The 15,306-nt window shown below is 44.0% G+C and overlaps 1 protein-coding gene and 1 long non-coding RNA gene across 2 annotated transcripts in view; both read left to right on the top strand.

Annotated features, from left to right (window-relative positions):
• The window catches only part of LOC117751297, an 830,737-nt gene that overhangs the window by 141,640 nt on the left and 673,791 nt on the right, over positions 1-15,306 (top strand). The gene's annotated exons all lie outside the window — the stretch shown is intronic.
• Positions 1-15,306, top strand: part of clmn (calmin) — a 50,203-nt gene that overhangs the window by 17,331 nt on the left and 17,566 nt on the right. Inside the window, exons 2-5 of the mRNA XM_034563051.1 lie at positions 9,640-9,701; positions 12,131-12,226; positions 14,275-14,358; positions 14,436-14,528. Of these exons, the coding sequence (XP_034418942.1) occupies positions 9,640-9,701; positions 12,131-12,226; positions 14,275-14,358; positions 14,436-14,528 (335 nt within the window). The remainder of the gene's footprint in view (positions 1-9,639; positions 9,702-12,130; positions 12,227-14,274; positions 14,359-14,435; positions 14,529-15,306) is intronic.

The following is a 15,306-nucleotide window of genomic DNA, read 5'->3' as shown; positions in this document are numbered from 1 at the left end:
GTTGCGCTGCGTTGCGTTGCGTTGCGTTGCGTTGCGTTGCGTTGCGCTGCGTTGCGTTGCGCTGCGTTGCGTTGCGCTGCGTTGCGTTGCGCTGCGTTGCGTTGCGCTGCGTTGCGCTGCGCTGCGCTGCGCTGCGTTGCGTTGCTCTGTCCGCTGCGTTGCTCTGTCCGCTGCGTTGCTGTCCGCTGCGTTGCTGTCCGCTGCGTTGCTGTCCGCTGCGTTGCTGTCCGCTGCGTTATTGATTTTTAACATAGGAGCGTGATAAGTAATGGTGATTGGCCCTCGTCTTAGCTCTCACTTTCCTTCTTCCATCCAATGGACATTAACCTTCAACAGGTCAACATGGTGTCACCATCACCGACCACACATGAACTAAGGTGAACTATGCCGTTGGCTAAAATGTGTTCAGAGACACCTCCAAGTAAAAGTGAAGTGGTTCCTTCTCGTGACTGCAGATTGTTGCGTGAGAGAGACGAGGAGCACAGTCCAAGACTCCTCTGTAAATGATTGATTAACCATCACTGCTGTTCTATAAAGTTCAGTGCTTTTGGAGTACTGTAATTATGCTTCGTCAGACATGGAGTGGCTGATGTCCAAACCCGATTGGCCTTTAGATGAGTACATCAGTCCATTCATTGTTTTTATTGGGGCGGTTTGTGAACAGCTGTATACTTAGAAGCTTTCCACGTCTAATATTTAAATCTAATAGGATTGACGCTAATAATGAATAATAATTCAGTTTTTTGTTTTGTTATATAGTCAGATTGTGAGACAAATCTCATGAAGATTTTTACAGGTGAGATGGTGATTCAGCCCACTAGGCCCGATTAGAAGGAGCCTGTCTGTGAACTCTGCAGTTATGTAACACCTCTGGATGATGCAGAGAGGCCCCTGTCACAGCAGCTGGATGAATATCTCAATAAAAGTATTTTTTTATATTCTCAACTGTTACCTGGGGCTACCCAGACACAAACGCACTCCCAGTCTGATTACGACACAAAGAAGCTCTGACAGCCAGGGAACATCTGTGGCTCGTCGTCTTTCATCTGCTGGGTCTGTGTTCAGAGTGAGCTGGTGTACCGCGTGGGTGGTTCCAGAACATCCGCAGGCGGTCCTCTGTTTCATCAGAGTGGAAGAAGTTGTCTCCGTGCCTCTAATTGGCACCCGGGTAAACAGAGCCCAGAGCTGGGTACACACACACACACACACACACACACACACACACACACACACACACACACACACACACACACACACACACACACACACACACACACACACACTTTGCTCTTATTGTATAATGAGAGATGAGGACAAAAATGTAACTTCAAGGATTTTTCCCTTTTTTAACGGCTACAAAATCTACAATTATCACACCAAATAAATAACAGCGATAGCCCATAAAAAAACCTTTTTAGAACCACAACCTGCGCTACCCGTCTGAGAATAACTCATAAAAAGTAGGGATAGTGTACAGCGCGCCGGTCGTTATTGCAAAACGAACCCAGACAGGATGAGAGAGACCCCGGCGCAAAGCATAAAGAATACTGATTTAAACGTGGATTACCATGGCAACCATCATTTGTGTCAGCCTTAGTCGACTCACTTGATGAATACACGCTGGGGCGAATTCATCAAAGGATTGCGCAGCGTTCGCCTAGCCGGCACAAATAAAACAAAAAGAGCTGCGCTGCCAAACAGATAGAGCTCCTGTTCTATCAGAACCTGTTCATATTATATATATATATATATATATATATAATATTATTATTATTATTATTATTATTATTATCATAATATTTGAGAGACATTTGGAGCAACATTTGCTCTTTTTCTCTGCAAATGAGCCTCAGTGCAGAAACGGATCAATTCATAAAGATCATGAGCGGATTCAGAGAGTTGCTGGTAACTGAAATGCATTCATAAGGGGTGTCCATTCAAACTTATTCATTTTGGGATGCAGGGACAGTTGCCATAGAAATTAAATGAATAAAAATCCCCAACACGCCGTTTTTGACCATACATGAGGAAAAAGAATGAAAACTAAGGTTATAAAGGTAATAAACTATTTTTTTTTCAATTCATGGTGCTATCAGCAGCCACAATCCATTCTTCCATAATTCAGCCGTGAATTAGAACCTCTGCATGTTGTCCTGCAGCCTGTCGCTGTATACAGAAGAAGGGAGGGATCTTTCAAGTTGCCAAAGGTTTTAGTCCAAGCTGTTGTTCATATGCGTTGAGGTCAGGGTGGGTGCATGCGTCCAGCACAGGACTTTCACCCAGGAGGCAGGTGTTCATCTTTACGCTTCAGAAACGCACAATACCAACATTTTAATGTGGGGGACGTGGTCAACAACGGCTCAAAAGAAAAGTGTGTCTGTTGTCGCTCTGCAGATTGTGTCTGTGACCAGCCAAAGGCCCGTCGCACCACTGTATGGCCTCAGATCAACATTTGAGCCTGAGCAACTCCACAGCCGGTGGAGTACATCGGTCTCCAGCTGTTCACTAATAGTGTTACATACATTTAATTACCATCTTCAGGTTATAGCGACGGCTCGTGAACATGGTGCGACTGAAGAGTGAGCGGGTTGTCCTTCAATCAGAGGATCGGCAGAGCGATCCCCGGCTCCTTTAGTCCATGTCGATGTGTCTTTGGGGTTGGAAAGGGCCATTTGAAGTAGATCGGGATTAGAACTCAGTAATATGCTGTCGGACCATCCCTCTTAAATACAGCTTCACACCAGGAAGTGCTTGCAAAGGTAAGGTACGTTTTATTTCAATCTTACTCCATATATTTGTCTATAGGGCTCGGCAATATATTAATATTACATAGATATTATGATGTGTTTGAATATTATATCATTTGTTAAATGTTGTTATTTACTGTTTTTAAAGGCTGCATTACAGTAAAGCATGTAGTCATTAAATCCACATGATTATTTATCAAAAATGTCATTCTGTAAATATTTTTTAAAAGCACCAAATGTCAACAGTACAATATCGTTTCAATATTGATATTGAGGTGTGTGTTCAGAAGCATGGTGATAGTAACTTGTGCTCCATATTGCCTCGCCCTGTTGATAACAGTGTTTTTGGAGTGAGTAGCGTACTGCTCAGGGCGGTCTGAAATGTTTCTTCTCAAACTTCCCTGTCTGTTAGTGTCCGGTAGCAACCGGACACCGTAAATAGCTGGGCTGGTGAAAATGGGATCCGGTGTCAACAAAGGCCGGGTGGTTGAGTGGTTCAACAGTAACTCTGCAGACAGCTGGTGGAGTGTTTATTTGGTTTGTAGTAGTTCCCAGAGTTGCCATTGTGTTTGCATTGCATTTGTTTTGTTTGAATTTGCACTGAATGGTTCTGAGCCCATTTTACAGAGAGAACTCGGACTAGTGTGGAGTCAAGCCCAGTTGCCATCAGTGATGGGCGCCTCAGGGATCTTTCATTGGTCCATTATGTATCGATGGTGACTTTATGGTGATTTGACATTCATACAGGAAACGGCCTGAACATGCTCAGGGAGGACACTAATGTTCCGGGTCAATATCTCTCTCAGTCTATGATATAAGATAGATCAGACCTTTTATGGGAATGTTTGTGCACACATGGCCTTACGAAGCCACAGTGAATGTAGACACGGGCGCCACCAAAGAGTCACTCATACCGGTCTAGTTTTTTTTTTTTTTTTTGTAGATGTGTGTTCATTTATAGCCTCCAAAAGCTAATTGCCACTTAATTGTTGTTATGGTTTGTCTCTGACCCCAAGCCCACGACAACAGCAAGGTTTAGTTCTAGCCGAACACACGGCGTAGTTTATTGAGCACAACAAGTCGCTTAGAAAAGAAACACAAAAAAACTCAAAGTGTCCCCTTAGTCCACGGGTGATCGAACATCAAACCCCAAAAAATCCAAGAAAATACTCCACACAAAAAAAGTCAGCAAAGACACGAGGGAAAGTTCAGTGACGACACAAGGAGGAAAGTCCACGGACATCATGGCACGAACTCGCAACATCAGCACAGACAGTCCTGATCCTTATCCCCCCCCGAATACAACGAGCTGAAGAGCTGCAGCCGTGGGACGAGCTGAGTGGCTTCAGGTGTGAGTTGGAGCTCACCTGGCTTGTCCCCGCCTCCAAGCCCGTAGCTCCCTGGCAGCGCGCTCTGACGTACCGGGTGTCACTGTGTGAATGGGCTGAGGAGGGAGTCCGGCTGGCTGAGTCCTGACAATTGTATTTGCTTGCTCCCTTAGTGCCCTCCCCTCCACCCAAGACTGTAATAAAAGAGTGGTCGCGCTAAACGTGTCCATGTGGTTTCGGTATCCTCAGCTGAGCCTCGGCTGTTTGCATGGCAAGCAAATCAGATCAACCGAAGCACTCAGAGAAGGCTGGTGTTAGACAAACTCAGACGGAGTACGGAACACTAAAGGTTCAAATCCCTTCTAAGTTGTTCATTGTTTTCTCTTTTGTACAGCCTTGTGCAAATTAGAATGATCAAATACCAAATGAACACTGGCGAGTACATGAAGTCTTTGTATCTGTGCAGCGTCACAGGTCAGAAAATAACCATCTTTCTGTCTTTTTTTTAATGCTTGAAACAAATAGAGGAAAAGATCTTGTTTGGATTAAAATAAACTACGGACGTTGCCAAACATAAATATGGAAGTTGTGTGACAAATAGATCAACGTTGACTTCTGGTTTCACACAGGACATGAACAGCAGTCTCCGGGGTGGAAGTTGATCTTGCGATAACTAACCCAGTGTTAACTCAGGACCAGGTACGATTCACACTTCACCTTCTACCAGTCCTGGCTTAAATGTCTGCTGGAACGTGTGACATATTCTTAAAATGACTCAAACAAAAAAACGTGAATCAAATTCCACTGTTTCACACGGGGAGCCCTTCGCCCCACGTTTATTACATTTCCAGGGGATAACCCTGCAAATTTGACGCCGACCTGCAAACCCTGGACTAAAGTCTGAGTCGGCCCACTTTTGAATGTGCTCGTGTGAAAGCTTTCGTAGCACAAGGCTAACTGGAGCTCAATGCAGTGTGAGCTCGGATGCAAGCTGATGCTGTTGGCTTCCATATTAGAATGGAGTTATTATCCCTCAGCTGGACATTTAATGTGTATAAAACTATCAACAAAACATGGTGAATGTTTGGATTTCACTTAGCATGCATTATACACCAGATTTAGTATCCAGAGGCACACGCATGCTGACACACATTTATACAAAGCACAAAACTAACAGGAGTCATTAGGACTCTCGCCTCAGGAAAAAAATGATCAAACCCTTTCGCAGGTTGTTTTTTTTCTACCGTATGTCTAGCTTTAAAAAAAATACCCAACACGGATCCACTGCAGCACGTACAGGTGCCTTTTTTTGTTGCAAATAAAGCAAAGCTGCAATTTTCCACATTACATTAACAAAGCCCATTTTGTGTGTAATTACGTAACCAGTGACCGCGTGTGACCGAGGTCAGACTTGTAAAATATAACCGTCTAACTTTAAAAAGAGGCCTAGCATGTGCAGCATTAAAATGCCGTCAGCTGATGTCATTTTTCCAGGTATACTATCCAAAGCGGAGCTCTGGTTTCTGTTAGGGAAGTGCACCACGTCTTAAGTGTTTGACGCCTTTATGGAAGATTAGGTCACCGTGTCCGGACTGAAAAATATGCCATATTGTCATCTCTGCTGGTTCATTGTATGCAAGTGGCCAAGACAGTAGTCACCTCAGTTCGTCACCTCCCTGTTGATGAACTGTTCTGGTCACATAGCGGGTATGCTGTTCGACCTTCAATACCTCAATTTCTACCACACTACGTTATTGGCTTTTTCTTTTTCTTCTAACATCTGCCTGCTCCAGAATCAACATAACAAACCTACATTTGTCATCAAATCAAATCTCCCTTTCACCAATACTTTGGTTGAGGAAAAGGCACTTTCATAGTCTGTATTTCTTGTGGAATGTGCTGTGAATATTCATAGTCTCCAGTGGAGTAATCCTTGATGTTGCCTTTAGTGCCACCAATTTTTAAAAAACATATGCTTCCACATCTTAAATATATCAATACAACGGATTGCCATGCTCAGGAAAAAGAGTCATTTCTTTTAGCTTTACTAATAGTAAGGATCTAAACATCAATCCTAACACTTTACTTGTTTTCCTGCAGTGCATGGTAGGTTTGGGGTTGATAGCATTTGATCAAATTCAAAGCCAGTATTGAATCCTTTTGAATCCCTTATCAAATCTAATCAGGTGCAGTGATCAGCAATTGCAAGCAGTCTAACTGCAAAGTAAAGTTGAGCAGTTGAGATCTGGTTTGTTATTACCATTTGTTGGCTCAGAGGGCAGAAACAATACTGTTTTTGAGTGTCGACTTAATCAATGCCTACAACCTGATAATGATGTTTCATTACATGTGACACACCTCATGATACCTTTTTATGAATTCACCAAATAGTCATTTTACTTGAACACATCATAATGCAAGTCAATGCAACCATCGCCGCATGCAGGGTTTTATAAATACTTACCAGGAGGGATTCAGGCCATGGTTCTCAAAAGTTTTAAGTTTTCCTTAATCTAAATATGTGCATTTAAAAATGTTTGGAAAGGAAAAACTGGATAACAATAGTTGTAAACCCATGTCAGTGGGCAAGAGCATAACTGGTCTGTTGAGCAGTAAAACCATGTTGATGATTGTTGTTGGGCAGGGCTGTCCAAACTGTTCCATAATGTGAAATCACCTGCAGTCCGAATATGCTTCCTATCATACTGTTGGACCAGAACAAAGTGGAATACACATGCACTGCCGTCTTTCCCTTATAGGCCGATAGTTAGCGCATTCGAATGCTTGTTATGTCTACTAAGAAGAAGCTTAATCTGCAAGCCAGACTGGATCTGACAGTTGTTGCATTTGTTGTCCCCTTTTCAGACAAAGAAAAAGGCCAATTTTCCCCCTGAGATCACTCAGTCGTGTTGCGTCACCGTGGTGGATAACATCTCCGTGGTGGATAACATCTCCGTGTTCGGCCTCAAGGTCAAGCAGGAGCCACTGAAATGGATGGTAGTACAGGGCCTTGGAGCCAATAAAGTGAATAGTCTTTACCACTGATTTCACAACCTAATCAGTTCTATACATATATTTTTAGAGAACTTGGTGGTGAATTATGCAGTGGGGTTGTATCCCTATTTGCTGACCGTAATCCACCTGCTTTCACCAGCTAACTTTACTCCATGGCCGGTTCATGTCATCGTCAGCTGAAAAGACAAAGAAATGCACTCTCTTGTTTGAGACAATGGAGGTCAAGCAGCTCTTCCTCATCAACTCCCCTCAAAGACATTTGTGACTACACAGTGTCAGAAGTCATTTCTGTTGCCCACTTGTCACTTATGTCTGACAATATTTCTTCAATTCTTACGAGGGAGGCCAGCATTTGCAAACTCTCGCTTCTCTCCGTCTTGTTGGATAGCGTCTCTTCACATTGGATTCCATTGAAATCCAGCACAATTGTTTTGTCTTTCAGTGACGTAACATTGCAACTTTCTACCGCTCCAGGAAGCAGCGGCCCTCGTTTTCTCTCTCTAGCTGCAGTCGTCTAGCGGTAGCTGGAAGGGGTCAGCCAGACGGAGGTACAGAATGGTCCCTTTTCAGCCCGAGGTGAAGAGAGACATCGTAACTTGAACTTGTATGATTTATTCATTCTGTTTGACGGTGCTGGAGAGCCTTTTTTAGAGGGAAGCTGGTGAAGGGTGCTGAACTAGTTGCTATTGTAAAGCTTGGTTATTTGACATGGAATATAGAGTAAGTGTTTACGATTAGGGTGTGGCCGTATCGCACTCCGGCCTATTGAAGCTTCCATCAATGGATACTTAATGCCGACAATTTTTCTTTTAGTTTGTAGCGGTAATGTTCTTGAACGTGCTCCTCATTTATCTTGCTTGTCTGCCTTCAGGCTCTGTCTCCCACTCCATTCCCTGTCATCTCCTCTTCACCTTCTCTCACCTCCCTCCCCTCCTCCACCTCTGCCCTGTGTCTGCTCTGACAGAGATTCATGCATTAAAGCCTCAGCTACGCCTCTTGAATACCAACCCAACTCCAGCATTGTCTGAGAACAGTGGGAGGGGGATTCTCTGCATTTGGGGCGTTCCCCTGTGAGTTAGCAGCACTATACGGGACAGACTACTACTGATGGGGCTCATTAACAAATCAGTAGCTGGGCCCTCCACATGCTACTGCTCTACAACTAAGAGGCCGATGTGGCATGACCACCCCTCCTCCCTCCAGAGAGCAATATTTTCTTCTCCTGTTCCTCGTGTTTTCTGCTGTCTTCCCCATCAGCCGTCTTTGAAGCGGTCACGTTTCCACTGGAGAAAGAAAGAAACAATCAATATCATCGCAGCAGCCGAAGCTCTCCTTACCGTGTGTGTGTGTGTGTGTGTGTGTGTGTGTGTGTGTGTGTGAGAGAGCCCCAGTGCCTCCAGTGAGCCATACTGGTCATAAAGATGAACTGACTGACGCTTCGTCAGTAAAGGTTGCAGTCCGCCTCCCGATCCAGAGACAACCAGGATACTTAAGACATGTAACCCTAATAACTCATGAACAATACATTTGTACTGACTTTGTATAGTTTGTTACCTTCCTTCTCCCGGTGGGTCCATCACTACACAGATCTGTCATGCTGTCAACCACTGGCACGAAAGCCTCGATTAAGCTTGATTTACGCTTGACGGATTTGCAGCGTTCGCCATAGTCACGTCCAATGTGTTCTGTGCATGTGGAAATGGACGGGAGGAAACCATGTTTTTACCATGCTGTGGAGGGGAAGCCATACACTGCCACTTAGAGTTTTGGGGAATATCTTTTATTCTTGCCAGGAGAAACTTGCGTGGGAAAAAGAGTAAAAAAGACCCTTGTATAATCTGGATGTGGATAATATAGTTTTGGCTTAAGAGTCCGCATCCGTTCTACGGGCTCTGTGAAGCTAACTGCTAGCATCAGCATGACAACAAGCTCATGTGATGCTAACAAGGTGATGCTACAAGGTGATGCTAACAAGGTATAGCATCTTCACCATCTTAGTTTAGCGTGTTAGCATGCTACCGTTTGCTAATTAGCCCTCAACACAAAGTACACCGCAAATTATGTACTTTTTTAATCGTAAGGTAACAAGTTATCACATTTTGTACAAGTTGTTACATTTTTGAGTTCAGTGGTAACTGCGTAATGGAAAAGAGCACACACATATGTTAATAATGTGACGCTTTAAGGTTCAGCCTGTGGTGATACACAGCAACATTTCCATCACGTCATGGTCTGCGTGATCCTCATTTCAAAGGGGCCCCGTGTTGTGTATTAACATGTAGAGGTCTAATCACACAGAGGAGGTGGGAACACCTGTGTGGGTGTACGGCCTCCTAAATGTGAAGCACAAATAGTTATGTTTAGAGTATGGCTATCACTGCAGCTTACTCCAAATATCAGTTATGAGTTCAAATAGGTTATGGGGATGTGCTTCAGTCGAGGGGTGAGTCACGCTCGACGCCCCCTCTGACTCTGATAAATGCTGAGGCCTCAGCTTCAGTTTCCTGGTGACTGAACCCCTTTTCTCTTCTTCTCTTTCTGTGTTGCAGTGGAAAGAGAGCTGGTTCAGAAGAGGACCTTCACCCGATGGATGAACCTGCATTTGGAAAAGGTTTGTTGACAGCTTTTCGTGAAACGAAGGCTGCAGAAAATATACAGAGCGGAGCAGCCGTAATCATGGCGTCCACGCTCAGTAATTAGAGAGCTGCGTTCATGGAGCCCCCGGTGGGACATGCCAGCGTGTTTTATGGCCCCTCTATCCAGACGTCCCAGGGCGAGGGCATCTCCGCCTTCAGACTGTATTGTGTGTTTTACACTCCGGCTGTACATAAAACGACAGTTGCCGTCTCTCCATCCCACTCTTGTGAATTATTGCGCATGTGGTTGTGTGGAGCTGCCTGTGCTCAGCAATTCAAGTTTCATCAGGCTTTAAAGTGTTAATCTGAGGGAACGGTGGAGATGTTCCAGGTCTAGCTGGCGCAGGGTGGTCCTTCTCCTCCACAAAGCTCCCAGCTCGCTGCTGCATGGGAACAATGGCTGGGTGGAGGAGGGGCCCCTCCTCTGCTGCCCGGGGCATTGGCCACATGCAGGAGAAATGCTCAGAGGGAACCAATGAGAGTCCTGTCAATGAAAGGGGCTAGAAGCTGGGGTTGTATGGAGGCCTGAAGGGGACCCACGTAAATACAAAAGGATTGATTCATTAGAAATAAACTAATTACAGCACCATCATATAAACATTATTTTGTCAAATAAGTAAATTAAATAATAAAAACATACATACACATACATTGTATTGTGTACATTGTATTTTTTCACATTAATAAAGGAGAAAGAAAAACGACAAAATGATGTGTATCAAAACATTTATTAATGTAGAAATTAGATCCTATCCTATAAATTAATACATTGTAGATTATTATCATATATTAATATTTTGATATAGATATTTGGTCTGATTTGGCCCGCTCATCAACACTGTGGTACACATGGTGGTAATTATGTTACTTAAAAACCGTTAACGCCTCCTCGTGATTTGTATCATAATTGTATCCTAGAAAGTTTTATTTGTACAGCCAAATACCACAAATCACAAATTTGCGTCGAGGGACTTTCCAATCTGTCCTCAGACCCTTTATTGGAAAAAAAACTTGGGAGAAACCTCACTAATGTGCAGTCTCCCTCCAGCTTGTCACGCCTAACGTCAGACACACACCTGGGCAACGGAGACTCGTATATCAAGTCTCTGTACACCTGTACATGTAGCCGTGGCAACCTGCAGCAGAGCCTCACGTCACTGTGTTTACATTGGCATGCCGCTTTTCATTCCCGAGCCTGTCTTTGCTTTTTGTCCCCCCCCCTCCTCCTCACCCAGGGGTGAGTCCGGGTGAGCCGAGAGCCTGAGAGCGTCTGATCAAATCTTTTGTTTTCTCTCACACAATGAGCCTCTCTTCTCTTACTCATTGTTTGGCCCCGCATCAAATCTCTGACCCACTAATTAACAATTACACATTTGTCTTGCCCCCCCCCCCCCCCACACACACACACACACACACACACACACACACACACACACACACACACACACACACTGTTCAGCCGTTCACTGTGTTCAGACAAGTTCACAAATGCCTGAGTTGGTAATAAGTCGTGATGACAGGACTGAGAGCTCAGGCCGTGCACGCGGTGTGTCACTGACAGATTAAGAGATAGATGTGCACAGTTTACTGCTGGTGGAGAATGAACATCTCCACATGCCCTTCATGCCCGTACAGCAGTTACACGGAGACAGACGAGGGCTGTTTGGAGAGCTGTTCCATCCACTGTGGTGAATTAAAGGCTGTACTCAGCACCTTTTGTATGTGGCGGTCCAATCAGTGTTGATGGGGAATGTAGTCAATGTACTCAATAAATTCCTCAGTGCACGCAGTATTGAGCCAGTCCAGCATTGCCTCTATACGACCCACTCCCGTTGGTCCTGAGGAGCTGCAGCATTTATTTGTCCACAAACTGCAAACTGCAGAGCGTCTGATTGGCTGGCTCCCTGGAGAAGCAATCCCAGCAGAAACAGTTTGTAGTTCTTCTTGCTTCTGACTTGCCAGATCCTCCTTCAATTGAACAACATCAATAAACCTTGCACCGCTTTCACTTTATATGCACTTGGATACACTTTAATTTTTATTTTCATTTCCTTTATTATGTCAATTCTTAAATGTAATATGTCCTGCCCTGCTATTTTATTGTATTGTAAACATGCTTGCTGATGCTTCAAACGTGTGTTTGGGAGGACCGATGGCACACTGTTGGATTTTTACTCCAGTTGTGCCCTCTATGCTCTGAGATGGATGCCTTTCCACTTTCTTCAGATTTGATTCTGAATGCCTCTTGGTTGCATTTGAAGTTGTTTTTTATTAATACATTTGGCAGATAATCTTCTTTATTAATCTACTATTTTATAAATTGACTAGGTGTTCAGCTCTAATTCTCACCTCTCACCTCTCCTCTCCTTTCTCGCTTCCATTTTTCTTTTCCCTCCATTTCCAGTGTGACCCCCCCATTGAGGTCAATGACCTTTTCCGGGACATACAGGATGGACACATCCTCATGGCCCTGCTGGAAGAACTCTCCGGCTGCAAGCTGGTCAGTGTGATAACATGTACAGTGCCGTAGCAGTAATTCAATTCAATTCAGTTTATTTTGTATAGCCCAATATCACAAATTACAAATTTGCCTCAGAGGGCTTTACAATCTGTACACATACGACATCCCTGTCCCAAGACCTCACATCGAATCAGGAAAAACTCCCCAAAAATAACCTTTGACAGGGAAAAAAGGGAAGAAACCTTCAGGAGAGCAACAGAGGAGGATCCCTCTCCCCGGATGGACAGAAGCAATAGATGTCATGTGTACAGAATGAACAGCATTTACAAAGTTACATAAACACATTACATGAATATGACAATGTATGAATGGAACTCCAATCCATGAAACAGAAGGAGGTAGAGAGGAGGGGGGGCGGGGCGCATCAGCAGGGCCAATGCGAGACCGGCTCACCAGGCATCAGACACCTCCAGGTCCAATGGACCCTATGAGACGTGAAGTCACAACGACTCCGGGGAGGAAGCAGAGTTAATAAGGTGCAATGGAGATATGTAAATTCATCCCTAAGGAGAGAGAGAAGATGAGATAGGTGCTCAGTGTATCCTAAAATATCCCCCAGCGGCCTATAAGCCTATAGCAGCATATCAAGGGGCTGGACCAGGGCAAACCTGATTCAGCCCTAACTATAAGCACTATCAAACAGGAAAATCTTAAGTCTATTCTTGAATGAGGTGACTGTGTCTGCCTCCCGAAGTGGAAGCTGGTTCCATAAAAGAGGAGCTTGATAACTGAAGGCTCTTGCTCCCATCCTACTTTTTAGGACTCTAGGAACCACAAGTAGCCCCGCATTTAGTGAGCGCAGCTCTCTAGTGGGGCAATATGGTACTACAAGCTCCTTAAGATATGATGGTGCATCACCAATCAAGGCTTTGTAGGTGAGGAGAACATTTTTAAATGTGATTCTTGATTTTACAGGGAGCCAGTGCAGAGCAGCTAATACAGGAGTAATGTGATCTCTTTTCTTAGTTTTTGTAAGTACACGAGCTGCAGCATTCTGGATCAACTGGAGGGATTTAAGAGACTTATTAGAACAGCCTGATAATAAGGAGTTGCAGTAATCTAATCTGGAAGTAACAAACGCGTGAACCAGCTTTTCTGCATCTTTTTGAGACAAGATGTGCCTGATTTTTTAAATGTTACGTAGATGAAAAAATGCAATCCTTGAGATTTGCTTAACGTGGGAGTTAAAGGACAAGTCTCGGTTAAAGATAACGCCTAGATTCTTTACAGTGGTGTTGGATGCTAGGGCAATGCCATCTACAGAAACCACATCACCAGATAATTGATCTCTGAGGTGTTCAGGGCCCAGTAAAATAACTTCAGTTTTGTCTGAGTTTAACATCAGGAAGTTGCAGGTCATCCATGTTTTTATGTCTTTAAGACATTCTTGAATTTTAGCGAGCTGGTTGGTCTCCTCTGGTTTGATCGATAGATATAATTGAGTATCGTCTGCATAGCAATGAAAGTTTATGCAGTGTTTCCTGATAATATTGCCCAAAGGAAGCATATATAAAGGTAAATAAAATTGGTCCAAGCACAGAACCTTGTGGAATTCCGTGATTAACGTTGGTCGTCATTGAGGCTTCATCGTTTACAAATACAAATTGAGATCGATCTGATAAATAGGATTTAAACCAACTTAGTGCGGTACCTGAAATGCCAATCGACTGATCCAGTCTCTGTAATAGGATGTCATGATCAATGGTGTTGAACGCAGCACTAAGGTCTAATAATACCAGTACGGAGATGAGTCCTTTATCTGATGCAATTAGGAGTTCATTTGTAATTTTCACCAGTGCTGTCTCTGTGCGGTGGTGTTTTCTAAATCCTGACTGAAACTCCTCAAATAAACTATTCTGATGTAGGAAGTCGCACAACTGATTTGCGACTACTTTCTCAAGGATCTTAGAGAGGAAGGGAAGGTTAGACTTGTATACCAGTAGACCAGTACTGGCATTAAGAGTTGTGTTGGTTGGCAGTTTTTATACTGTTAAATAATACTCTTGTCATTCCTAACGATCCTCCAGCTTCACGGGTTCAAGAGGTCCTCCCATCGTATTTTCAGACTCAACAACATCGCCAAGGTCCTGTCTTTCCTGGAGGAGAGAAACGTGAGTACCGCTACAGTTAGCGTGAAGACGTGTGCTTCCCGCCTGTCGACTGACGAATGCTTCCGTGTGTTCCTCAGGTGAAGCTCGTCAGCATCGATGCAGCCGACGTAGCGGATGGAAACTCCTCCATCATCCTGGGACTCATCTGGAACATCATCCTCTTCTTCCAGGTAATCTCATTCTCTCTGCCAATTCCTTTGATCCATCCTCCCATTTGATGCCTCTTCATCCGCTCCCCCTCTGTACTTGGAGTTCCCTCCTCTTTTTTCACTCAGAATTAGGCCAAGTGTAAGAACGAAGTGGCTGCTTCACGGCCGTCAGACTTTCCATTCACAAAAGCCCATCAAAGAGCTGTTTACTGGGTGGTTTATGTAATCCTCACTGCGGTTCAATGCCTTGGACGAACACCATGAGGAAACAATTATCTCTGCAGTCCACACAGGCTGTCCTCCTTCTGGAAGTACTCGACTCCATGTGGCTGCCTCCACTGCCTGGTCTGAGCCGGGAGGAACGCTAATAATGGACGCAATGCACTGATCTTCTTTGAAGTAGTAATGGGAAAAGCAGTTCTTTTCAGCGTACCAAATCAATATAACCAGTTCAATAAAAAGATTTGATCAAAAGGTTCGTTCATTGCTCACTGAACTGAAACATTCAGCACACGAGCTAGTGAACTGAGAACAGAATTTAGTGAGACAAAGATACCGTTTGCCAGTAAAAGCTTGACACAACCAAATGGTGTGTTGTTAAATATGTTTCATTATAGTGAAATGAAAGCCAGAAATACTAGTTTTAGAATAATTATTTTTTTACATATTTATCACATCTGTCCATATTTGTTTCCTGGTGTGTGTTTTACACAAACAACCATGTACAGATATTATTTTCACGTTTGTGGCCCGAGGAATATATCATAAAGTCTCTAATACTGTCGTGGACACCACACTG

This window comes from Cyclopterus lumpus, chromosome 22 (assembly GCF_009769545.1).
Source record: "Cyclopterus lumpus isolate fCycLum1 chromosome 22, fCycLum1.pri, whole genome shotgun sequence".
NCBI lineage: Eukaryota > Metazoa > Chordata > Actinopteri > Perciformes > Cyclopteridae > Cyclopterus > Cyclopterus lumpus.
This window is presented reverse-complemented; position numbering and strand designations above follow the sequence as displayed.